Genomic DNA, 25406 nt, shown 5'->3' on the forward strand with positions numbered 1-25406 from the left:
TAAAACAAGATTTTTGTATTATTTAATTGATTTTGAACATGGCTTTAGAAACAAGGCCGGCTCTTAAATCTTTCAGAGCGCTTTCGTATTCAGATAGAGCGTACGTCTTCACGCCGAGTTTTTCATAGTTCACGTATCTGAGAATAAAATTGAAGGATGTTACTCCTATTATTATTGACAGAGGTCCTTGAACGTACTGACTATAAACATTATTAATCCACCCTCTTTATTGGTTGCTGTCACGGATTCAAGGAAATACATCACGAGGCAAATGAATAATATACCCGCAATTTGTTTTTATCGCAATTGAGAAACTTTAAATTTTCATGTAACTATTAGACATAGCTTCTGAACTCCGTCTTTGAGAATTAATGGCATTGTCAGCTTAACAAGTTTAACTTAAGCTTAACTTGTTAACTTAACTCAATCAGATCAAACAGCGGATGTTTGTCCTCAAAAAATTTAACTCAAATTGAATTCAGACCTATCGATCCTTACTGCTATTTTCTAGGGTCTTATATTTCAAAAACATTATCAGCCTAAAATCATATTGGAACGATAACAACTCATATCAAAAGCATAGAGAAAAGCTCCTAAGCGACCTTAATATAGACAAGAAGTTTGTATAAATCAACGTAAATATTAACATGTGGCTTTTAAGGGGACTTCAAGGGGAAGGAAAGCAATAAGAAATTCCTCTCACCCAACACTAGAAAATTTCTCGGCTGCAGTGCGGAAAGAAGTTGAATAAGGTACCAGGTTTTTTTTTGAGATAGTGGAATCGCTCTCTGGTTTATCCAGGACGGTAGTCAGGGGCTAACCCAAAACACCAAAAACCGCTACCTTACATTGCTTTTCCGTTTGCCGAATGAACATACCTATTACCCATGGCCTTCAGCCAGCCCAAGGCGTTAGGGAAGCTGAACGGGTTGATCTTAACGCCGATGATGGTAAGTTCCTTGTCGTAAATTTGGAATGGATTTATCCTGAAAAAACGTGGACATCATTCAGATTTTAAAGACTTATTTTTTTCCTACCTAAGCTGATAGCCTTGAGAGGCTATTTCAGCGTAACCTTAACTAGTAGGTGAGTTCACGGGGCTCAAGCCTGACGACGTTGCTAACACGAACCCTAGCAAGAGCAGTGCTTCGCAGAATCTACCACCGGACTGGAAACGTGACCCACTGAGAAAATCCGGTGAGAAACTCAGTGGGCTGTGTCTATGGGTTAGTTTACTCGTCGAGCTCTTTCGTCGCAAGCGACGGGTTCGGGTTCATTTTTAGTTGAATTTCGATTTTTTCAATTATTATTTTTTTATTTTTTTGGTATTGAATTGTCATCGGTAGGACCGATGACCGTTTGGTATACTTATTAAGGAATAAGTATACCAAATTTCGAGTTAGTCCGACGTTTTGAAGGGGGTCAAAGTCATGTTCAAAGATTCCGTTACATACATACGTCTGAATCTGATAAAAGCGTTATTAAAACTAAAAAGATGAATATACATCTAAGTTGTCCTATTAAAGCGGAATTTCCTCTGCGAACGAAATAAACTGGCAGTCATACGGACATACTGTTTTTGTATTGGTGGTAGGACCTCTTGTGGGTCCGCGCGGGTGGGTACCACCACCCTGCCTATTTCTGCCGTGAAACAGTAATGCGTTTCGGATTAAAGGGTGGGGCAGCCGTTGTAACTATACTTGAGACCTTAAAACTTATATCTCAAGGTGGGTGGCGCATTTACGTTGTGGATGTCTATGGGCTCCAGTAAACACTTAACACCAGGTGGGCTGTGAGCTCGTCCACCCATATAAGCAATAAAAAAAAAGAAAAACATATGTAGGTACATATTATAGACACTCACGAAGCTTGATGAGTCGGCGGACAGCATCCGAATAGCACGTATTTCCCGCCGTGACGAAGATAATTGAAACTGATCTCCATCACTTTACCGACACCTAGAAATGGGACCAAATAATAAACAGTTATTAATTCTCGCCAGATCTTCTAAGCGGGTCGCGATTCGGATTCGTTAGTAGATTCATTCGTGAGCAGTTACTCTTGGGTTGCTAGGTCTCCCTCGAAGGAGCTCGGGCAGCTGTTAGCAAATCCTACCCCTCCTGGCTGAGTCTTTGCTCGCCCACCTGTCCTGGTCCTGGAAAGGCCTCCGGGCCACCAGTAATACTTCAATAAAAAAAAAACAAAAGCTACTAGTTACATATGTCCGGTTTTCACAAGGGCCACATCTTTTGACTTCCTCCTTGAATCTATTGATAGGAGATTGGGGTTAATTCGGTTCAGAACAGATTTATTATAATAGAGCAGGTACCTGAATCGCTCTAGCTTATCAAATCTGCCGCGCAAACTTCGCAGAGCTCGGCTTAATGTGATAATACGTCCGTGTGACGTCATTTGTGGGTTAAGTAGCAGAGTCGATCCTAAATCAAACACAACTCATTCTATTGTGATCTATCATTAACTTTGGGTCCTGATAGGACCGGAACACGATTAAAGAATCATCCTAATTTAAAGTTCCTTAACTTTGTATGGTCCTGTGATTTATAGAAACCTTGTGGAGTTCAGTTACCACTTAAACTTTATTTAAAAAAAAACATGACAGATATAACTCTTCAGAGCTGTTTAATCATGTTACTCAGGATTTACAATTCAATAGAGCAGTCATTATGGCAAGTCATGTCCAGCAGGAAACCTCTGTGGCCTGACCACAACAAACTTTACTGGTAGGACGTTTTGTGAGGCCGTAGATAGGTACCACCACCCTGCTTAATTCTGCCGCGAACAAACGCCTTCCAGCTTGAAAGGTACCTTAAGACCCCCGACTTACAGCTCGTAAGGCGGCGTTATTGATGATTATGGGTTCCAGTAGCTACTCAACACTAGGTGGGTCATGGGCTCGCACACCAACTGAGTAATGGAATCTTTATACACAATGATTACAATAATATAGATTGTTTAGCATCTGTGTTCATAGCGTCTGTTTTAGCAAAACGCTCCTAAAACACTAAGGCCTCAACCGAATTACTGACCTGTGCAGTCGATGATGACGTCATACAGCTGTTTCTCCTTCTCCAGAACATCGGGGGTGACCAACCTGTATCCAGTCTCTGGAAATCGGAATATTAAAGTCCTGTAAGTGTGATACTGTTCCGATTAAGGTACAGAAGAAAAAAACTCTTTTTGGTAAATGAACGTTTTGAATAGTAAAATCTAAATTGTAGAGCTAAAAACGGATGATTAACATCACATTAACATGTGACAGTAAAAGAAGAAACAGTCTCTCGCATGTGACCCCTATATACTACTAGGTATGGGCCAAGGTGGGTTGACGTCAGAAAGACGGCCAGTTGTAACCCTCATGCAGTATGCGTGCGTTTCGGTTTGAAGGGCGGGGCAGCCGTTGTACTGTAAAACTGAGACTTGGAACCTATGTCTCAAGGTTTTTTTATTGGCCTAGTAGGCAGACGAGCGTACGGCCCATTCGATGGGAAGTGGTTACCGTCGTCCGTGGACGTCAGCAATGCCAGGGGCGGAGCCAAGCCGCCGCCTACCCTTAAATACTTTCCACGAGCTTCGTTTGAAGAAGGACACGTCATAGCGCTCAGAAAAGACCGTAGAGGGAGCTCGTTCCAAAGCCGGATGGTACATGGCAAAAAGATCTCTGAAAACGCTCTGTGGATGAACGCAGTGGCTCCAGATAGTATGGATGAACTCTACTCCGGTGGATGGCGGCATTGTTGACTATAGGCTCCGGTATTCAATCAACCCCAGGTAAGCCTTGAATTCCTCCACCCATCTTCACATTAAAATTTAACTCTTCTTCGCACCCCATCAATCGAAGACCGGTTTATCCATCCATACTGATGATAATACCCCACTCCGCTTAGCTTACTAGGCAGTTTTGGTAATAAGCCATATACATAATTATGTTGGTCAGTGGTTAACGTCCAAACCACCGCGGTCGCTGACGCGAATAAACATGTACTTATACTTATTGACCGCTCCAATGAGGTTTCTGGAGGACATTACACACTAACCATAAATAACCTCACCACAAACATTCAGACCATCGTTAAGTAATACCTTACCCAGTTTGTTGACGATTTCAAGTCTGACTTTATTCATCTCTGAAACGGTTACGTCTCTGTGGCCTAGTTGATGTAGGGACGTGACCCACAGGTTACCTAAAAGACCAAATTCAATCAAGGAGTTATTAGTAGTACACGGACAGGACCTTCTTACCGCGAAGCGCTCAAGTATCCTGAAATTCCTGTATTATAATGGACAAGGGACTTTTAAGGTCTTTTTAGTTTGATGAGCACACGATCCATCTGATGGTGAGCGGTTGCCGTTGCTTATGGACATCAGCAATGCCAGAGGCACAGCCAAGCCGGAGTCTAAAGCTGTGCACTCTCCGCAAGCCATATAAAGGACAGGTCATAGCGCTCGGGAAACTTGTACTGGTGGTAGGACCTCTTGAAAGTCCGCACGCGTAGTTACCACCACCCCGCCTATTTCTCCCGTGAAGCAATAATGCGTTTCGGTTTGAAGGGTGGGGCAGCCGTTGTAACTATACTGAGACCTTAGATTTGTATCTCAAGTCGGGTGGCGCATGTACGTTGTAGTGTCTATGGGCTCCAGTAACCACTTAACGCCAGGTGAGATTGGTAAGAATCGAACGCATAAAAAGAGTGTGGAACGATGTGTTAAGATGTGAGTAAGAGAAAACGGTAAGACAAGGAAAAGAGAATGACAGACATGACAGAGAAAAGGAAGATGACGAAGACGGTTAAGGCGTAAAAAAGGTGTTAGATAATTTTTTATTATAATAACAGAAGTTTTCGGAACAGTGGAAGTTTTTTTTTATGCGCTGCGATCCCTATTCTACATACGTATTCATTCGTATGTCGTATCACTCTTGTCAGAGCGGTCGTGGTCGTCATCCAGCATCATTGCCCATGCGATGGCCCGACCAGATCGAGTCGGCAGTTGGCGGCTGTTCGCATGAGTGTACCGGGCTCACCACAAGCCGGGAGGAGTGGCGATTGCTCGTGAGGCGCGTACGTATTCATTACTTACCAATATCCGGTGGTAGATTCTGCGAAGCACTGCTCTTGCTAGGGTTAGTGTTAGCAACTCTCCGGTTTGAGCCCCGTGAGCTCACCTACAAACGTTAGGGCGAAGCTGAAATAGCCTCTCAAGGCTATCAGCATAGGTACGAAAAAAAAAAAAAAAAAAACTTACCAATAATTCCGGCTCCGACGATGAGGATTTTCTCTCCGACAAGTAGAGGGGAAGCGCGATCGTAGCCGTGCGCCACGCAAGAGTATGGCTCGCATAGGCCACCTATGTATAACAAAGCCGAATCTGTACTTTTGTAAACACGTTAGTCCGATCAGATTAAGACGACATTGGACTCCGGTATCAATGTCGCTATTCACAGTCCGGACGAGGAGGAGGATTTAATGTATTATTTAAGCAGAATTTAAAATAATATTAACATTCTGCATTCCTTCTCTTTATTCTTTATAAGTGTGGAAAATTTCATACTCCCCCGTCGGCGCAATTTTCATAAAAAGGGGTACAAAGTAGGTATTTGCTTCACGAATAGTATGAATGAATGAATACATACACAAAAATTCATTCAAATCGATCCAGCCGTTTAGTTGCAGTACAGATAAATATCCCATCTGCCGGGATGATTTGTGAAAAAATCATTCAAATCAGTCCAGCCGTTTAGGAGGAGTTCAGTGGCATACCTACACACGTATAGTAGAATTATACATATTATAAAGATAAAAATAAAACTTAAATTAGAAACGGATAGATTTTGTTTACGCTGCGATGTTTTAGGCTCTATTAAGGTTATAATCTCGTTTGAATAAGAGAAAGAAATAAAAACAGACCTTGCTCCGTGGACACGCCGTCAGGTAGGAGGTAGACCTGATCCTGCGGAACCTTCACGTACTGGGCCCAGCCCCCGTCCCGCCAGATCCCGACGGTACTGTTAATACCGGCGGTCAAGCAGTACTGGTATTTTCCTTTACGACAAAAATCGCAAAGGCTGCAGGCTCTGAAACGCGAACAAACAATCTACTTAGTTTTAAAGTCGTCGTGGCCTAAAAGATAAGACGTCCGGTGCATTCGTATGTAGCGATGCACCGGTGTTCGAATCCCGCAAGCGGGTACCAATTTTTGTAATGAAATACGTATTTAACAATTATTTGCGATTGAATTCCACGGTGAAGGATTAGCATCATTTGTAATAAAAATCAAACCCGCAAAATTATAATTTGCGTAATTACTGGTGGTAGGACCTCTTGTGAGTCCGCGCGTGTAAGTACCACCATTCCGCCTGTTTCAGTGCAGTAATGCGTTTCGGTTAGAAGGGTGGGGCTAGCCGTTGTAACTATACTGAGACCTTAGAAATCATATCTCAAGGTGGGTGGCGCATTTACGTTGTAGATGCCTATGGACTCCGATAACCACACCAAAAAAACAATGGCTGCCGTGCCACCTACCCGTGCGAATTCACAACACGTCCTATCAGTAAGTAAAAAGGAACAAACCGTCATTAATCAATAGCCTATTCACATGAATCAAAATGATTGACCTATTCGAAAACTCCCCAAAAGAACACGATGTATAACTCCTCTATAGTGAATCAAATAACCTTGCGCATGTCCACGAACCTGTTCGGATCCACGACGACCTTCTGACCTTTCCTGAAGACAGACTTCTTCCCAACATCCGTAATGGTGCCACTGAATTCGTGACCAAGCGGTAGGGGGCGCTCTTTGGAAGCCGGAAACTCACCCTGATAAAAAAACATATTGGAAGAGCCACATAATTTCACGATTATCTTTAGTTCTAAAGCTATTTTTTTTATTGCTTAGATGGATGGACGAGCTGACAGCCCACCTGGTGCTAAGTGATGACTGGAGCCCATAGACATCTACAACGTAAATGCGCCATCCACCTTGAGATATAAGTTCTAAGGTCTCAGTATAGTTGCAACGGCTACCTCGCCCTTCAAACCGAAACGCATTGCTGCTTTACGGCAGAAATAGGCGGGGTGGTGCTGCCTACCATAGATTATACACTTAATATATGCTGCCTACCCGTGCGGACTCACAAAAGATTCTACCACCAGTAAATTCTGATTTAGTAACGCCCCCTTGATAATAGATGGCGTTGATTATAGCTAATTTATAATTATTTTGAATTGTAATTTCCAACCTGTACAATGTGTAGATCAGTCCCACATATCCCGGAGTACTCCACTTTCACAATGACATCATCGTCGTTTTCGATCTTCGGCAATGGATACTTGTTCTCGTATTTTAATGTCAAAGTTTTTCCATCGAATACGACCGCCTCCATTTTGAATTTCTGTAATAAATTGTTTTGATTCTTTCGGATCGGGAATTGAGTGTGATATATTAGTGAATAATATATCGTATATTGGGAGCTAAAATAAACATGACATCCGCATCGAAAAGATCACAGATAACAATGAAAACATAGCATTTAGATCCATTCTAGCGAGTCGTGAACATAATTAAAATTAAATTTACGGTTCAACGTCGCTTTTTGATGGTCGTTAACATTATTCTGCGACGCGTCCAATACTTTACAGTTTTCTTGGTCGCGAAAATTAAACTGTAAAAGTATGTAATTTTAATTACGAAAAAATTATGGTTTTCTTTGTAATATTGACGCCAGTACTGCTTAAAGAACTTGTCCTGTTAAATTTCTAGCTTTTTTATGCAGGAAGAAATCACCGGATTCCTAGCCGCGCGGCGGGTGTGTGGGAATTGGACCTCAATAAAAACTCCTGTCGTCCACATCCGGCACCCTACCCCGGACCGGGCCGGAGCCCAGCCGGGGCCACTAAGACGAGGGTTGACGCAGAGCATGTTACATCCATCCCTCCGTCCCCCAGACGCCGGACTGGCAACTACCGTCGACACGACCACCGGTTCCCTCAGTAAATTCCTGGCTTAGTGGTTCTTGATTCGAATCGCAGTTGCATCGCAGCTTTGACTAAGCTTGTATCGCCTTAATTTCATTTATGTATTTTGTGACGGGTAGATGACAAATGCCCGAATCTCGAAATCGTAATAAAAAAAAAGTGTGTGTGTCCGCTCCGACGCACGACTGGAGTTTACTGGATATAAAAAATTAAACGAAACAATACGAGAAATAGTTCTATATTACGACAACACGATACACTACAGATTATTAACAAATTAACGAGACACAAAACAAACGACTAACAAATATATGAAAATACAATAATGAGAGAAACGCGCGATCAGTACGAGGCTTTGTGGCGGACTGCCGGCGCATGTACTAGCATGTCACACGAAATGCGCATAACGCATTTCGTGTGACATGCTAGTACGATTTTGGTCCCCATAATTTTCATACCCCGGGCCTATATATGTAAATCGATTCTAAAGGAGTAAACTCCAATAAAGAATAGAATAAAGAATGAACTGTGGTATAAGTGTATTGAAACTGTTCCCGGTCATGTGAACACTAAAGTACCCAACTTTACTGGCGACTCCCAGGCGACTCCTGATACGACACCACTAAAAATCACAACGTGTAATGTAACAAACACAATCACCAGAAATCCAACGCTGCAAATGTATACAAATTACAATTTATGGTTATTGACTGTTTTTCTGGTGGTTATCTAGGGTAGTTCGGGGGTCATAAGAAACTACTTATTTTTTATATCCACAATCTAAGAAGCCCGAGGTGGGTAACAGAAAGCCTTAGTCCACTGAGTTTCTCGCCGGATCTTCTCAGTGGGTCGCGGATCCGATCCGGTAGATTCTGCGAAGCACTGCTCTTACTAGGGCTAGTGTTAGCAACGCACCCGGTTTGAGTCCCATGAGCTCACCTACAAGTCAAGAAGCTGAAATAGCCTCTCAAGGCATAGGTAGGGAAAAAAAAGCACAATCATTGTCGATCCCCCAAAACTTTAATCCGACTAATAAACCAGTTGTAAATACAGTCCACTTTTATTCAGATAAGCTTTTCAACCAACATCTCATCGCAATGGCGCCAACAAACACAAAGCCATAATATTCAAAATCTTAACTCACCTCCTTGTGCTGCGCTTCGAACAGAACTAAATCGAAAAAAAAACATTATATCTCGAAAACAAGATAATGTATGTAGTTCTGGGATTATCACTATTATGACATACAATTAGGGTGACTACATTTTTTTATTAAATTATCGGACAGCAGTCAGAATCCGTTGTGATATCTTTAAGAAAAACTTTCCTTATTGAAACTACCGTCACGCCATCACTGACGGTTTGATATTTTTTTTTATTATTTAATTGTGTGGATGAACTCACGGCTCACCTGGTGTTGCCGTCTATTTTTTGTATAAGCATATCTAATTTTTAGACGCATTCCTTTGCGCACGAAAACAATTAACTGTATCTTGAGGTGTGGCAGTGCGACTTGAATTTGCGTCTTCACGCTAACCGGACACAGGTATTATAAAGGTAAAATAAACTTCTCAATATAGTGACAATAAAAACCGTAAAATTTATTTTAATTATGTCTACGACTGGCAAAATACCGAAGAAAAAAACAATTTCAATAAACATTTACGGTGGCCCTATTCAGATAAACGTTGTTATGTTAAAGACTAAGGTTATCGTCGCTCGCATCAAATGTTTATCTGTACAGCACGATAGTAATAGTAAAATATTTATGAATACTTTCTTGTACGTATTTAAATATTATAAATTTAGTTTCGTTCGAGTCGTAGGCATAATTAAAATAACTTTTACGGATTGAACCAATTAATCAGCCGCCCACGACCGCGAAAACTCGTAAAAGTTATTTTAATTATTAAAGTATACTCCGATATTATAAGCATTACACCATACATGCTAATTTTCAACTTAAAATTAAAAATATCAAGTCCTGATCAATTATTTAATATCACTTAAAATATTTATACCTTCACGTCATGTATTCAAAAATATTACATGTAAATATATTTTTTTACCTACCTAATCGCTGGTATCCTAAGGCTATTCCAGCTACTCACTGGCTGGTAAGTGAGCTGATGGACTCAACCTGAGAGAGTTTGCTAACATTGAGCGAGACCAGCGATGCACTAAACACGTCTTTTCGGATCCTCCCGATCCACTAACGGTGCTTTTAGGTACCCCAAGCACCGGTCATCACTAAGGCAGGGCTCGACGAGTAAATTAACCCACAGACACAGCCCACTGAGTTTCTCGCCGGATCTTCTCAGTGGATCCCGTTTCCGATCTGGTGGTAGACTGAGAAGCTGCTCTTGCTAGTGTTAGCAAATTCTCTCAGGTTGAGCCCGTGAGCTCACCTACTCGCCCGGTGAATCTAGAATGACCTCTCGAGGGTATTACAATAGGTAAGAAAAAGGGGTCACCGAGAAACTCAGTGGGCGTGGGAAACTCAGTCCTTGTGCTAGTTCGTAGGTCGAACGATTGACGAGTTTGACGAGAACGGTGACATATTTATGACAAGTTGACATAAGGATGTAACTATGTTAGCGCGCCGCTGAGAGAAAAAGATTGAGAGTCGCTGGCTTAGACGCACACATGACAAACACGTATGTATATAAAAAAATTGATATAAAACAAAATACACTTTTACTTCGTGTAGGTACTTTATATCTTGATGATAAGCACGAAGATCCCTTTAATAAAGATACTGCTATCTATACTAATATTATAAAGAGGAAAGATTTAATTGTTTGTTTGTATTGAATAGGCTCCGAAACTACTGAACCGGTTTGAAAAATTATTTCACTGTGTTGGGAAGCTACACTTATTCACGGATGACATAAACAATAATATATTTTCAAAAAACTACTAAAACTCCAATACTCCAATAATGTAAAAAATACCTAACTTATCCTTTACATCACACCCCTTCACAAAAGGTGTCGCGACAGGAAATATCTAACTATTATACTTATACATAATACATAAAAAGTTTTCTTTTCTTTAAAAAAAGAAAAACCACATCAAATATCATTTACAAAAAATTAGAAAGAAAAAATCATTAAATCCTTATTAAAAAGAAACAATAAAAAATCTTTATTTATAAATATATTTTTTTTTAGTAACCTGACGAAAATATTTGGGCTTTGGTGTGTGTACTAAAGTTATTTACAATTTTTTTTACATTTTTTAGCGCGTAACAATATATTAACATTGACATTTACTTTAAAGTACACTGACGCGTCGGTAGCGCTCGCGGCGTGAACGTTGGCGGCGGACGGGCGATGTATAAAATCGCGCCTGTCTTTGGTTACAGAGCGTTTGCCGATATGAAGTTTCGCATTAGTCGAAAGTGGTTGTTGGGTTAACAGAAACTTCCGTAACAATGGCGCGTAACAATAGGTTCAATAAAACTAATATTTTGAAATTATTGTTAAATACCCGAACGAAGCCGGGCGGACCGCTAGTAACTTATATTTAATAACTGTTATTAAAACAACTGTTATTAAAATGACGTTTATTTTAATAAATTCTGGATGCTATGTTTATTAATTTACAACAAATTGTTATTGTTTGTGTGTATCTAATCGAATAATGTATTTAGATAACAATCGTGCGGCGTTCTGTTTTGTTTATGCTTTCTGTATTATCTGTGGATGTTTTTAAATAATTTTTCTACTTACAGGTGTGTTGCGTTGCAATGCGAGACTCGGAATGGTTAACTCGCGTATTTGTTGTTGACTTTTCTTTATAATAAAGTCACTCCTATCACAAAGTTCAAGGGCGACTAATTTTTGCAAAACAAAAGTTATCCTCAAACTTCATGATTGGTTGATTTTACTTTAGGTACCTACATTACGAATTCCAGCTGTTGTCGCCGTAAAATTTTAATACTTCACGATTAGTTACCTAATTTAAGAAAAATAATGCGGTTAAGAATACACACAATACAAACGCCTAACGTTACGAGATCATAGTTATGTTAATAATATTGAGAACAATACTCTATCACAAGACAAACGCCTAATGCCTATAAAATGTCACGAGATCATAGTTATGTTAATAATATTGAGAACAATACTCTATTATCATTTAATTTTATTTGAATAACGACATCTATTGTTGATCTAAGTAATTAATCGCTCAATGACTTTTTTTTTTGTTTTAAACTATACGTACACAGCGTTTGATATCCTTAAATGATTCTTTATCTCTAGAACGATCTCATCTATAAGACCGCCCATTAGCCTTTTTGTATTTAATGTTTTGGGTTTGTTTTGTCTCACTTGTATATTAGTGTACAATAAGGCTAACTCTTACTATCACTGCCATCTAGTATCAAATAGAGTACTTAAAAACTGAGACACAAAATGCGACTGCAACTGGAAAGGTCTGCGACACGGTCATGCCACTGGCATTGTTAATATCACACGCGCAGCGGTGATAACTTCGTCTGCAGACAGCCCACTGAGTTTCTCGCCGGATCTTCTCAGTGGGTCGCGTTTCCGATCCGGTGGTAGATTCTGCGAAGCACTGCTCTTGCTAGGGTCAGTGTTAGCAACTCTCCGGTTGAGCCCCGCGAGCTCACCTACAAACGTTAGGGTGAAGCTGAAATAGCCTCTCAAGGCTATCAGCATAGGTAGGAAAAAAAAAAAAAAAAAAAAGTCTGCAGACATTGGCAATAAAAAAATGTAAATAAAATCTAAGGTTGCGAGCTTGTACATATCGTTTGATGTATTATATATTCTATTTGGCAAACGATTCCTAATAGCTAACTCTATCTGTAAAAATTGAGCTTTTGGAACTTGACAAAATAAGAAAAAGAACAGCAACATTTCACTACAGTATGCTTTTTAAACGCCTAAAATAAAATCAATTATAAATTGCATTAAAACAATCACAAATTAAATGAATTATTGCACCGAGTGTGGTAGAATTCAAGAATGTCTTATAATTTAATTTCATTTTTATTTATATTCTTTGTCTTCTACTGAATAAATATTATCAATTAAAAGAATACAATACTATATAAGTTTACAGTTAGAAATTAGTTTTTTCTTTGTCAAAGCTTGGGTTTGTTACAAAAACCAACTAGCGCCACAAACCAAAAACATTTCAGAGGAGTCGTTTTTTAATTGTGCACGGTTTGATTCGAAAGTTACCATAAACCATAAAGAAAATGGCGTTGATTTCTGCAAATGGTCAGTTCTGTCGTATACGCACAAGCTTTTAATTATTTTTTAGCAACCCTGTCGATCCTTAATTAGTTCTACGTTATAATTTTTTTCCCTACCTATTTGCTAATCGCCTAGAGGGTTATTCCAGCTACGCGCAAAAGGGTGGTTGAGCTAACGGGTTCAACATATGAGAATTACAACACCAGTACTAGCAAGAGCAGTGCCTTGCAAAATCTGCGACCAACTGGGAAGATCCCGCGAGAAACTCAGTGGGTTATGCCCATGGGCTAGTTCGGTCGTCGAACTCTTCGTCCTAATCGACGAGCTTGATGAAGATGGTAATGCTTGAAGAGCCTAATCGCAATTAAATATAGCCTTTTATATTCTGTAAGCTGCGATTTATCCACAATACATTATCATGAGTACATAGTTCAAAATAATATAAGTTTTATCAATATTAGAAGCTTTATCGTAAATGGGTAATTTTATTCACGACGTTCATAGCTGTGTTTCATTTTAGTTTATCAAGGCAATCACCTTCTTGCAGCATCAAGAACCTATACAGGGTTAGGTGGGAAATTTTTAGAAAGTGCGTTGAGCGTATGGTTGCAGAGTGGGGCAATCTAAAAATAACATAAAAAATATAAATAAAGTAATACTATGATGTAACAAATAGGCACGTAACGAAATAAAACAGGTATAATTTAGTAACAAAGTAACAATCGCCATTTGTGTTAACCATAGATAATAAAGTGGAAAGATCTAGTGCTTTCACATCCTTCTCGTGTTATTTCCGAGAGTAAAGAAATATTTTTCATTGAGTAGCATTTTTATTACGCCAAATTTTTTATTAATAACACAACAAGCGCTTATGTTCAATAGTTTGAGCAAAACTGTGGTTAAGCTTGCACATGTACTAGGCGCCTTAGTTCATTCAACCTATTCATTCGGCTTCAATTCATTCGTCCCATATATTAAGTGTATAATCTATGTTCGTCCCTATCATTCATCAGTTTACGTTTGATTAAAAAAGCTTCTGATTGTAACGTACAAAATGGATCGGAATATTTACGTTTTTTACACTTTACTATTGTATTTCACATATAATGGTAAGTTAAACTATTGTTGAAATTATTAATCTGTATACCAAAACAGGTTTTAGAATGCATCAATAAGTATTTGCATGGAAAATAGAGAAATTAAAGAACAAAAACAATGTTTTGAAGCAATTGGGTGTCACGCCCATATTCACCAAAAAGTTTTAATTTCTATCTGAACTTCGCATACTAATTGACAGTTTTATGGGAAACATTACTACGATCTAAATTGTTTTAGTAGTTTAGTATTAAAGAAAGCACATATTCCATGGCTACAAATCCCTATTGTGTAAATGTACAGCTCGTGTTTCAAGTCCATTAGTACAAGTTTTGGCATTATAATTTTTCTAAGTTTTATTTTCGAAATAGTACCTATATTGCCTTGAAATAAGTTGCACAGGCAAGAAAACCCATCTATTTTATCGTAAACTACTCTGCTTAGAGTTTTGAAAACAATATCAATGATAAGTTAAATCAGTCTCGGAACATAAATATTAAAACAAGTAAAGATGTAATGTTTGTAATGAATTCCATGCTATAACACAAACACAATGTGTGATCATAAAATATTTACAACAAACTGATATTTAAGTCATGGTATTAATACATTGTGAAGAAGAAATATTAGTCAGATCTAAAGTAGCTATTTATGTAAATTTGAAAATAATAAATGATGACATTTTGATATTTCAAAAAACACACTGATCTTAAATACACTAATGTGATGTAAGATTTTTAGCTTAATATTAGGAGAGTAGTCATGGTAGGTGGCAAAACTTGTTGCAACCTGATTTAAAAAAAGTTACAATCAAGCTTAGAGTGCCACAAAAACTTTTAAGGGCTTTTGTGTGGCACCACAGAAATTCGTCTATGGATCTTATACAGACTGTTAGGGCTTCACTGAATTTCTTATACCTTGATTTAAATGTTACAATTGAGTCGTCTATTATCAAAGGCGGCAATCTGTACATTTGGACAAAAATTTTTTATTGATATGTCAATACAGATTTATTTGAATATAATCGTCTCCTTCAAAGAATACGGTTCAAAACCTGCATTTAATAAAGGTTAATAGTTAACCTGTTATTTATCTAAGATGTCGTTCCGAAGAGTTTTGTGACTGCCAATGGAATACAAAGTCAATAATTCGTTTTTCTGATTTACCAATCATTGTCCAAAAGTCAGATTGCCGCCTTTGATAATAGTCGACTCAATTGGCAAAATGTAATAAACTTAAACAAAAGTCATGACAAATGTACCCGTCTGACTTAAAGTTTTATGTAATTTTAAGCACTTTCCATGCATTATGTTTTTTAACAACTCTAATTTAGGCTGGACAGTTAGTATCAAGGAACACATGATTGCTTTCCTGCTGAAATAGTAAGATGGTGGTATTCATGCATAAGGAGTTATCTCGGATCGTTTTTTCGCATTAAAAGTGTACAATTTTCAAAAATATTCGAAATTGAGTTAATATGCGGAATCATTTGGTATCACCAGTATTTTTTTAGTAGTAGTAGTTTAGTTGTAGTTTTTTTTTTTTTAGTTTACCCATATTTTGACTACTATTAACAAAATTAATACATAATTTTATCTTTCTCTATAAGACTGATAATGTAACTGGTAAAAAAAAATAGCTGTTGCAAAGATGATTAATATTAAAAATATCACATGTTAAACCTTTAAAACACTTTCCTGTAAAATTAATAAGTTTTGAGATTATACAGTTTTAATGCGAGAAGACAATATGTCTTATCACTAGTAATTTTCAAGACAGACCAAACTATAATGCAGTTAAGATATTGCCTTCTTAGTAGCTGCATTAACATTGTCAAATGTAAAAATAAGTTTGAATTGTCTTTACAGTATCAGCCCAAAGGACACCAACAATCTCGCACATCACACAAGAGCAGATCAGGGATATCGGAGGCCAGGTAGACCTGGAATGTTCCGTGCATTATGCTCAAGAGTTTCCTGTTGTCTGGGTAAGTCTGTCTGTGCCTGTGGCTTTTCCATGCCGGAAAGCCAATATTTCTCATAATTGACCAGCCCCCCAGGTCTTTGGATGCTGAAAATGATGACTGAGATTCATCTGACCACACCCAATAGCTTTCTCTGAATTATGCACCAGTATACTGGAATCAGTAACTGACATTTACAAGTAGAGGGCATTGCTATGGCCCTTCTAGGGATATGTCCATAGAACGGCCATAGTCAGACATACATACATGTCATAGTACAATCCAATTTGAAGTATGGGATAGCCATTGGCTAATCATCGAGACATTCCTCATGTCTCAAGGTAGGTGATGAAATACACATGACTAAACTAGTCAAAAAAATCAAACGCCCCAAAAACATTTATAGTGTTTCATCAGATGGCAGTATTTTTATGGAAAATAGCCCATACTGTTACTGTAAAAAAAAAAGCAATTTGAAACTTGAAGAAGCTAGTTTCAAGGTTTTTGATGGTTTTTTTTATGGCTTAGATAGATGGCTGAGCTCACAGCCCACCTGGTGTTAAGTGGTTACTGGAGCCCATACATATCTAAAATGTAGATGCCGCCACCCACCTTGACATATGAGTTATAAGGTCTCAGAATCGTTACAATGGCTGCCCCACCCTTCAAACTGAAACGCATTACTGCTTCACGGCAGAAATAAGCAGAGTGGTGGTAACTGATCTATTGGACATCAAATGGAAATAGATCACTTTGTCATTGATTACTGGTATCCCAGCAGACCATGCTCCCATATAGAATTGAAGATGGGATTCTGAAGCTTTAACAACGATTTTTTATAGCTTCAGAAACCCATCTTCAATTCTCAATCCCTTCCACCAGGAAGGGATTCGGGAAGGGATTTTACATTTAATTACATTATAATAATAGTAAATAAAGAAGTGAGAACAAATCACGCACAGTAAATCGGTCCCAAAATTAGGATTCCCTGTGTTACGGGTACCAAAGACTGTCATACATATGTTTAAATATATACTTGTTACTACATAGTATAAAACAAAGTCGCTGTCTCTGTCTATCCCTATGTATGCTTAAATCTTTAAAACTACGCAACGGATATAAGTGCGGTTTTTTTTAATAGATAGAGTGATTGAAGAGGAAGGTTTATATGTATAATAACATCCATTAAATAGTGGAGAAATCAATAATGAATTACAGTTTCCGAAGCGAAGCGAGGGCGGGTCGCTAGTATAGATAATAATTGTAAACAGACATGCTTTAACAAAAACCGACTTCAAATAGAAAACAAAAAATATATTCCAAAACAAATTAATATACACTAAAAACAATAATCATCGAAATCGGTTTGCGTGATATTGAGTTATTGAACTATTCATCTATTTGTCGCGCTCGTACATAATGCAAATTTAAGACTTATATGGTTTTCTCATGGATACCATTATCAGAACTGGACTAAATTGAAATGGGACCACACGGGAAGCGTCAGATTTCTAATAAAAAAAACAATTATCAAAATCGATTCACCCAGTCAAAAGTTATGAGGTAACAAACATAAAAAAACATAACAGTCAAATTGAGAACCTCCTTCTTTTTTGAAATCGATTAATAAACACTCAGGCAAAGAGCAACCAAACCTGTTTATGACACGAATATTTGCCCGATGCGGGAATCGAACCCACGACCCTCGGTCCAACAGTCGAGAGCGCTAACCACTGCACTCAGTTATGTAGCGGTATTATTAAAATGTTTTTATACTCACATAAGTAAGAACGCACACGTCTTAACTTCAGCACGGGACAATGAACATTCAATCAACACGATCTCTTATCACGTAAAATTTATAATATATGATTATTTTCAATAAAATTTTATGAAGTCATCTTGTTTTTCGCTTTAACAAGCGTGAATCGTTCAAACAATTTAGACATTAACATAAATATAATGATAATGCACGACAATGTATATGTGGCTTTTTAATTCAATTGTGTTTTTTTTATAGCATAACATGCCCATAGATCTTACGAAGTGACAGAAGCGACGAATTTATTTAAATGTATTGTTATTCATTCGCTCAACTCGTTCGTATTTGGTTCGTATATGAAGGTTAGGATGTCTCTTTGTCTTTGACAATATTGATACCTTTGTTCCGTATCCAATCGCCGGTAGCCTAAGGGGCTATTGCAGCTACGCCCTGACGGGTAGGTGAGCTCACGGGCTCAACCTGAGGGTAGGTAACACTAGCCCTAGCAAGAGCAGTGCTCCGCTGAATTGAGACCACATTTAAATATATTTATGAAGTCGTCGTGGCTTAAACGATAAGACGCCCGTTGCATTCGTATCAAGAATCTCCCTAATAAATAGTAATAATAATAAAACATTTATTTCAGAAAAAATCCATAAAATAATAATAATACAATAGTCAGCACACAAACAGTTCAACAATAGAAATAGAAAATGAACAATATACTAATTCAATTAATTAAATATACAAAGGAAATGAATTAGAAACACATAATTATATCAATACAGTAGTAACCACTCTATGTCAATATTAGCTATCATTATGTCAATCAGTCAATTAATTTGGAGAAAAAATAAAATAAAAAGAAAATCATACACATTTCATAATGAAGAGTAAAATAATAATAAGGATATGTCAGTCTTGTCCGGTAATTATACACATCCATTTATGTTGGATCGGACAATCAGCGCGAGAAGCAATCATCCCGAGGATGCCATTACTACTGTCTAATGAAATACGTGCTCAACAAATTGGAGCCTCTGGGTCTGCGGAGGGACTTCGGTTCCCTCTGTATTTTGTACCGTATGTTCCATGGGGAGTGCTCTGAGGAATTGTTCGAGATGATACCAGCATCTCGTTTTTACCATCGCACCGCCCGCCACCGGAGTAGAGTTCATCCATACTACCTGGAGCCACTGCGGTCATCCACAGTGCGTTTCCAGAGATCTTTTTTGCCACGTACCATCCGGCTATGGAATGAGCTCCCCTCCACGGTGTTTCCCGAGCGCTATGACATGTCCTTCTTCAAACGAGGCTTATGGAGAGTATTAAGCGGTAGGCAGCGGCTTGGCTCTGCCCCTGGCATTGCTGAAGTCCATGGGCGACGGTAACCACTCACCATCAGGTGGGCCGTATGCCCGTCTGCCTACAAAGGCAATAAAAAAAATAAAAAAAAAATAAAAAAAAAATGTTTACGATTGACTACCTCGATGAAGGAGTAAAATAAGAATCAATTACGCAAATATTATAATTTGCGAAGTTACGGGTAGTAAGGGCGTTTTGTGAGCTAACAAGGGTAGGTATCACCCCACCTATTTCTGCCGTGAAGCAGTAATGCGTTTCGATTTGAAGGGCGGGGCAGCCGTTGTACTGTAAAACTGAGACTCAGAACTCATGTCTCAAGGTGGGTGGCGGCATTTACGTTGTCGATGTCTATGGGCTGCACTAACTACTTCAGGCCAGGCGGCCGTTCAGTTCTTTAACCAGTTCCATTCACTGATTTCTACGAACTTCGATAGTTTACGTCACAGGAGTGTGGGTCGTGTTCGCTTGTAAATGAAAAGTAGTATGCATCTCCCAAGGTATATCGAAGTAACGGCTTCTACAATAGAAATAGTACTCTATGACTTAATAATTCAGCCACTTGGTTACTTGACGTCTAGTTGAAGGTCCTTGTATTAATGTGTGTAAATTGATATTAATTTATCTACGGACAATCAATGTGACTATGAAGGCTTCAATAGAAAATGTGGTATGTAAACTAAAGTATCCGAATCGTCTCTCGAAGGTCGGAATATTGTTGAACGGTCGTTCATGTTATTTTCATTTAATATATATATTTTTTTTAAAGCTTAGTTTAAAAATCATGCTTTAATAGCTCTTATATTGTACACTATTTCCCCTCTTATACATCGTATTTCTCTCTGCTAATTGTTTGCTGGAAGAAAACTCATGAATGAGTTAAGCCCGCCTTTGTACATAGTATTTAGACATTCTTTAAATCTGTTTTTATTGTATTTTCTTTTTGTGTACAATAAGTATAAAAATAAAATAAATCAATAAATTAAAAAAAACGGTCGATTACCACTTGAACGGTCGTTTTTTTTTTTATGATTGAAGGATTACTGGTGGCCCGGAGGCCTTTCCAATTTCACCAGGACAGGGGAACGGTCGTTTGTTCTATTGTCGTCTTATATGAGAACGGTCAATTCGTTCTTTTTCGTCTTTTTGTGTCTTTCTTTAAGGACGTCAAAAAATGTACTGCCGTGCCGCTGGTCACGTACGCCCTCGTTCCATTTCTTTTCGAATTATAAATAAATTGATTTTTGATGTATATTTTGAGAAGCAAAACCCAGGGGTTCGTTCGGATTGTCGATAATCCTATTGTCACGGATCGTTTGGAACCTCTCGGTCTGCGGAGGGACTTTGGTTCCCTCTGTATTTTGTACCGTAAGCTCCATGGGAGGATGGCTCTCTGAGGAATTGTTTGAGATGATACGTCATCTCGTTTTTACCATCGCACCGCCCGCCACCGGAGTAGAGTTCATCCATACTATCTGGAGCCACTGGTCATCCACAGTGCGTTTCCAGAGGTCTTTTTTGCCACGTACCATCCGGCTATGGAATGAGCTCCCTTCCACGGTGTTTCCCGAGCGCTATGACATGTCCTTCTTCAAACCATGTGGAGAGTATTAAGCGGTAGGCAGCAGCTTGGCTCTGCCCCTGGCATTGCTGAAGTCCATAGGCGACGGTAACCACTTACCATCAGGTGGGCCGTATGCTCGTCTGCCTACAGGGGAAAAAAAAAATCTTAGTACATAATATTACGGCGGTTTGGACTGCCGCATCGGAGTTGAATTTTTTTCCTTTTAAGAAGTTGTCCGAATTTCGGTATATATACATGCAGACTGCAAGACAATGCCGCGTGAACCCAACCTGAGGGTGTTCACGAACCTTCTCCGTACCGCCTTTTATAGGCAGCGGCAACCTACCCTCAAATAAAAAAAAGTTAAACCTCTAACGATATATTTTGTTGCAGACCAAGCGCGATGGTTTGAAGACGATCGAATCGATACCCCTGTCGACCAACGCCGGGCTCATCATCAAGGACTCTAGATTCTCGCTGCGCCACGACGAGGCAACGGCCACGTTTACGCTCTCCGTGAGTTGTCCTCCAGTATAATTGCGTACAAAATTATATATAAATAAAAATGAATTGCTGTTAGTTAGTTAGTCTCGTTAATACTCGGGAACGGCTGGACCGATTTCGCTAATTTTGGTCTTGAATTATTTGCGAAAGTCCAGAGCAGGTTTAAAAGGTAAATAAATATGAAAATGCTCGGAATTAACTAAAAATAACAATTTTATTTTTCCTTTGATGTGTCCCCCGTCGGACGGATTCCTTTTGTTTGTTTTAAGTTGCTTTTATACAAACGCTTAGGTCTTTTATTTATCGATTGAGGCTCTACGAAGTCTGCCGGGTCAGCTAGTTTCCATATACATAATAACGCAATAACGTCACTTAGCAAATTATGTAATTTTCCAGGAGAAACTTTGGAAAATTCAACATCTTAAATAGTTCTGCTAGGCTATAGAAATGAAATGATAATATTTAAACTACAACTTTAAACTTCATCAGTAAAAGCAAACATCTCTCTCGTCTCACTAATAACTATTAAAAAATGCGTTTTCTCATACTCGGTTCAGTGTTAACAAAAATTGCATAAGTGACTTTATAGCACCGTGTGTGCGATGTATGGAGTCTTCTATTCGGGTTGGACCAGTGAATCTGTGAATCATCATTATCCTGCCCTTCTCCCAGTTACGGGGGGTCGGCGCAACATGTTTTCTCCTTCCATACTCTTCTATCATATACCATTTCTTCGCTCACTCCCCTCTTACCCATATCGTCTTTCACGCAATCCATCCATTTCTTCTTAGGTCTACCTGTTCCTCTATATCCTTCCACATTCATAGTTAACATTTTCTTACCAACCTCATTTTCATCTCGTTTCATCACATGTCCATACCATCCCAAACGCGCACTTCTCAGCTTCTCTGTCACAGGTGCCACTTTCAGACTTACCTCTAACATATTCATTCCGTATTCTATCCATTCTCGTTACTCCACACATCCATCGCAACATTCGCATCTCCGCTGCATGCAATCGCCTTTCAACCAGTGAATCAGTGAATTACTTCACAAAAACTTAATTTTTATTACGTCTTTCTTATTTTATATAACTAAATCATCGAGTTCACCGCGTCTGTCTGTCTTTGCGTCCCATAACTACCGTCCTCTCACTTAAAAAATAAAACTATGTGTTCAACATTCATTCGCCGTCTTTCTTACTTCCTAACACGACATCTTCTATCTCTCTCACTCAGTCATGCTCTATATCTGTCATACACATATGATTACGAACTAGGGTTCGTGAAAAATATAATAACTCGAAATAAAAACTAATTAAAATTTTCTTTTTATTGCTAAGACAATCAAGGGTAGAGACTCCACTTACAACACACTAATTTAATCCTTTGACGACTCTTTATTAATGTGTATAAAGGACCGAGCGTCGGAATATCGACTATTTGTGTAGTTTTATTATAGGCATTAGGTATTAACGTGTACGGACGTGTCTTAGCGCGCGCACGTATAATCTTTTTAATAAATTAACATTTTAAAAAAAACATTTAAAATTATTTTGCTGTGGAATTAACATGGATTTTTGTAATTTTTTTTCAAAAATCCCTTTGCAATTCCTGCAAAATATGTGAAAGTAAGCTCAGCAATAAAAGGGTTATTTATTACGACAATTAAGGATGGACTTGACTATTACAACTAACTATTGCCAAATTATAATTCAAACTAAACATGTTTTTTTTTTCTTTCATTTCGGTTGATGATCTCTGATCAGCTGAATACGGTAACATCTTTGATTACATCCATCGTACACCACTATAATTGTACTATTATATTCTGATGCCGCCAATAGATCAGGGATATTCAAGAGAACGACGCCGGCTGGTACCAGTGCCAAGTGCTGATATCCATAAGCAACAAAATCGCCGCTGAAGTGGAGCTCCAGGTCAGGAGGCCCCCCATCATATCGGACAATTCCACCAGGTCAATCGTCGCTAGCGAAGGGGAAAGTAAGTATAGGCTATTTATTGGGCAATTAGGAATCATGTCCTAAAAGATAAGACGCCTGGTCTGCTCGTATGTATCGAGGCGACTGTTCCGATGTTCGAATCCCGCTAGCGGGTACAAATTTTTGTAATGAAATACGTACTTAAGAAATCTTGACGATTGACTTCTACGGTGAAGCAATAACACCGTGTATTTAAAATCAAACCCGCAAAATTATAATTTGCTTACTGGTGATAGGTACCACCACTCTGCCTATTTCTGCCGTAAAGCAATGCGTTTTGGTTTGAAGGGTGAGCCAGCCGTTGTACTGTTAAAACTGAGATCTAAGAACTCATATCTCAAGTTACTTTGCGGCGTTTACGTTCTAGATGTCTATGGGCTTCTTTTAACCACTTAACACCAGTTGGGCCGTGAGCTCGTCCACACATTTTAGCAATTAAAAAAAAGCGGCAAATTTATGCAACTTTACATGAGAGCCGTTTTAAGATTAAAATTTCGTTCTAAGAAAGAACTATATGTATAAAATAGTGATTAATTTTAATCTCATTTTAGGTGTTCAAATGGAATGCTACGCTGGTGGCTTCCCGCCCCCGAAGATATCCTGGCGCCGCGAGAACAACGCCATCCTGCCGACGGGCGGCTCCATCTACAGGTGAGGACTGTGAGCACGCATGAGCCACGCCAATGTGACCCTTGTTTACACATTGTGTGTGTAGTGAAGTCGTCGTGGCCTAAAGGATAAGACGTCCGGTGCATTCGTGTGTAGCGATGCACTGGTGTTCGAATCCCGCAGGCGGGTAATAATTTTTCTAATGAAATACGTACTTGAGAATTTACTTCCACGGTGAACCAATAACACATCCTGTAATAAAAATTAAACCTGCAAAATTATAAGTTGCGTAATTACTGGTGGTAGGATGTATTATGAGTCCACGCGGGTAGGTACCACCGCCCTGCTTATTTCTGCTGTGAAGCAGTAATGCGTTTCGGTTTGAAGGGTGGGGCAGCTGTTTTAACTATACTAAGACTTAGAACTCATATCTCAAGGTGGGTGGCGGCATTTGCTTTGTAGATGTCTAGGGGCTCCGGTAACCACTTAACACTTGGGCTGTGAGCTCATCCACCCATCTAAGCAATAAAAAAATAAAAAAACAATAAAAGCCCACACGGGTAGGCATCACCGACCTCTACCCCAATTGAAACCGGATATCTCAAGATGAGTAAGGTCTATGGGCTATCCTATAATCTAATAGATGTTGCCATAAAAATACCTCTATAAAAGTTTACCGGGGTCCACCTGTTCTATAAGCTGGGATCGGTTTTATACTGATGGGTTCACCATCCGACATACCACCAGTAAATACAGTGGCAGTCCCGCCCCCCACTTTGGGAGGGGGAGGGGTCGGTCGTCTACATGTGTGGTCCGCGCAGGGGCAACGTGCTGAAGATAAGCGCCGTACACAAGGAGGACCGCGGCACTTATTACTGCGTGGCGGACAATGGCGTCGGCAAGGGCGCCCGCCGCAACATCAACCTCGAGGTGGAATTCGCGCCCCTCATCTCCGTGCCCCGCCCGCGCCTCTCCCAGGTGAGGACCACGGACCGCAGACTCACTAAAAGGTCGTGGTCGAAAACTCTTAGTAGGGCTGCACGTCTAGAACCTTTTGAAGCTGTGTCTAAAGGTATAAGTCGCGCCAGTAAAGCAAACGACTTGAAAATGGCGTCTATGTACCTGCACTGACAGATGGTAGGGTCAACAAATAAAAAGAAAGATGAAAAAGTTGGTTATTGTAAAAAAAATATAAAAAAACAAATGAGAATGTAGGTACTTTACTTTGGTGTCTTGGCATTTAACAAAAACAACAAAATAACAACGAAATAACGGAAAAATGCAACAAATAACAACATAATTTGAGAGAAAACAGAGCGTGTCG

The 25406-nt window shown here is 39.1% G+C and overlaps 2 protein-coding genes across 6 annotated transcripts in view; one reads left to right on the forward strand and one right to left on the reverse strand.

Moving 5' to 3' along the window:
* On the reverse strand, positions 1-18198 carry LOC114244156 (uncharacterized). Of its 4 annotated transcripts, none has more exons than XM_089737811.1 (10): positions 18060-18198; positions 7258-7410; positions 6711-6835; positions 5925-6091; positions 5263-5364; positions 4107-4202; positions 3048-3125; positions 1865-1958; positions 879-986; positions 1-137 (listed from the first exon to the last, which is right to left on the reverse strand). In XM_089737811.1, the coding sequence occupies exons 2-10, from the start codon at positions 7399-7401 to the stop codon at positions 23-25; spliced, it is 1029 nt and encodes a 342-aa protein (XP_089593937.1). In that variant the 5' UTR covers positions 7402-7410; positions 18060-18198; the 3' UTR covers positions 1-22. The 4 variants fall into 4 exon arrangements, with proteins under 4 accessions (XP_089593937.1, XP_089593939.1, XP_028031677.2 ...); XM_089737813.1 differs by lacking the exon at positions 18060-18198 and adding an exon at positions 17935-17957; XM_028175876.2 differs by lacking the exon at positions 18060-18198 and adding an exon at positions 11728-12070.
* Positions 14044-25406, forward strand: part of Lac (septate junction protein lachesin) — a 17002-nt gene continuing 5639 nt past the window's right edge. The window contains exons 1-7 of one of the 2 annotated variants that reach the window (XM_089737810.1): positions 14044-14182; positions 14214-14330; positions 16185-16303; positions 21361-21483; positions 23318-23474; positions 24025-24124; positions 24904-25060. In XM_089737810.1, coding sequence (XP_089593936.1) covers positions 14276-14330; positions 16185-16303; positions 21361-21483; positions 23318-23474; positions 24025-24124; positions 24904-25060 — 711 coding nt within the window. In that variant the 5' untranslated portion in view covers positions 14044-14182; positions 14214-14275. The remainder of the gene's footprint in view (positions 14183-14213; positions 14331-16184; positions 16304-21360; positions 21484-23317; positions 23475-24024; positions 24125-24903; positions 25061-25406) is intronic. The other variant, XM_028175930.2, reaches the window with a different exon arrangement.

Source organism: Bombyx mandarina, chromosome 23 (genome assembly GCF_030267445.1).
Source record: "Bombyx mandarina strain Sakado chromosome 23, ASM3026744v2".
Lineage (NCBI taxonomy): Eukaryota > Metazoa > Arthropoda > Insecta > Lepidoptera > Bombycidae > Bombyx > Bombyx mandarina.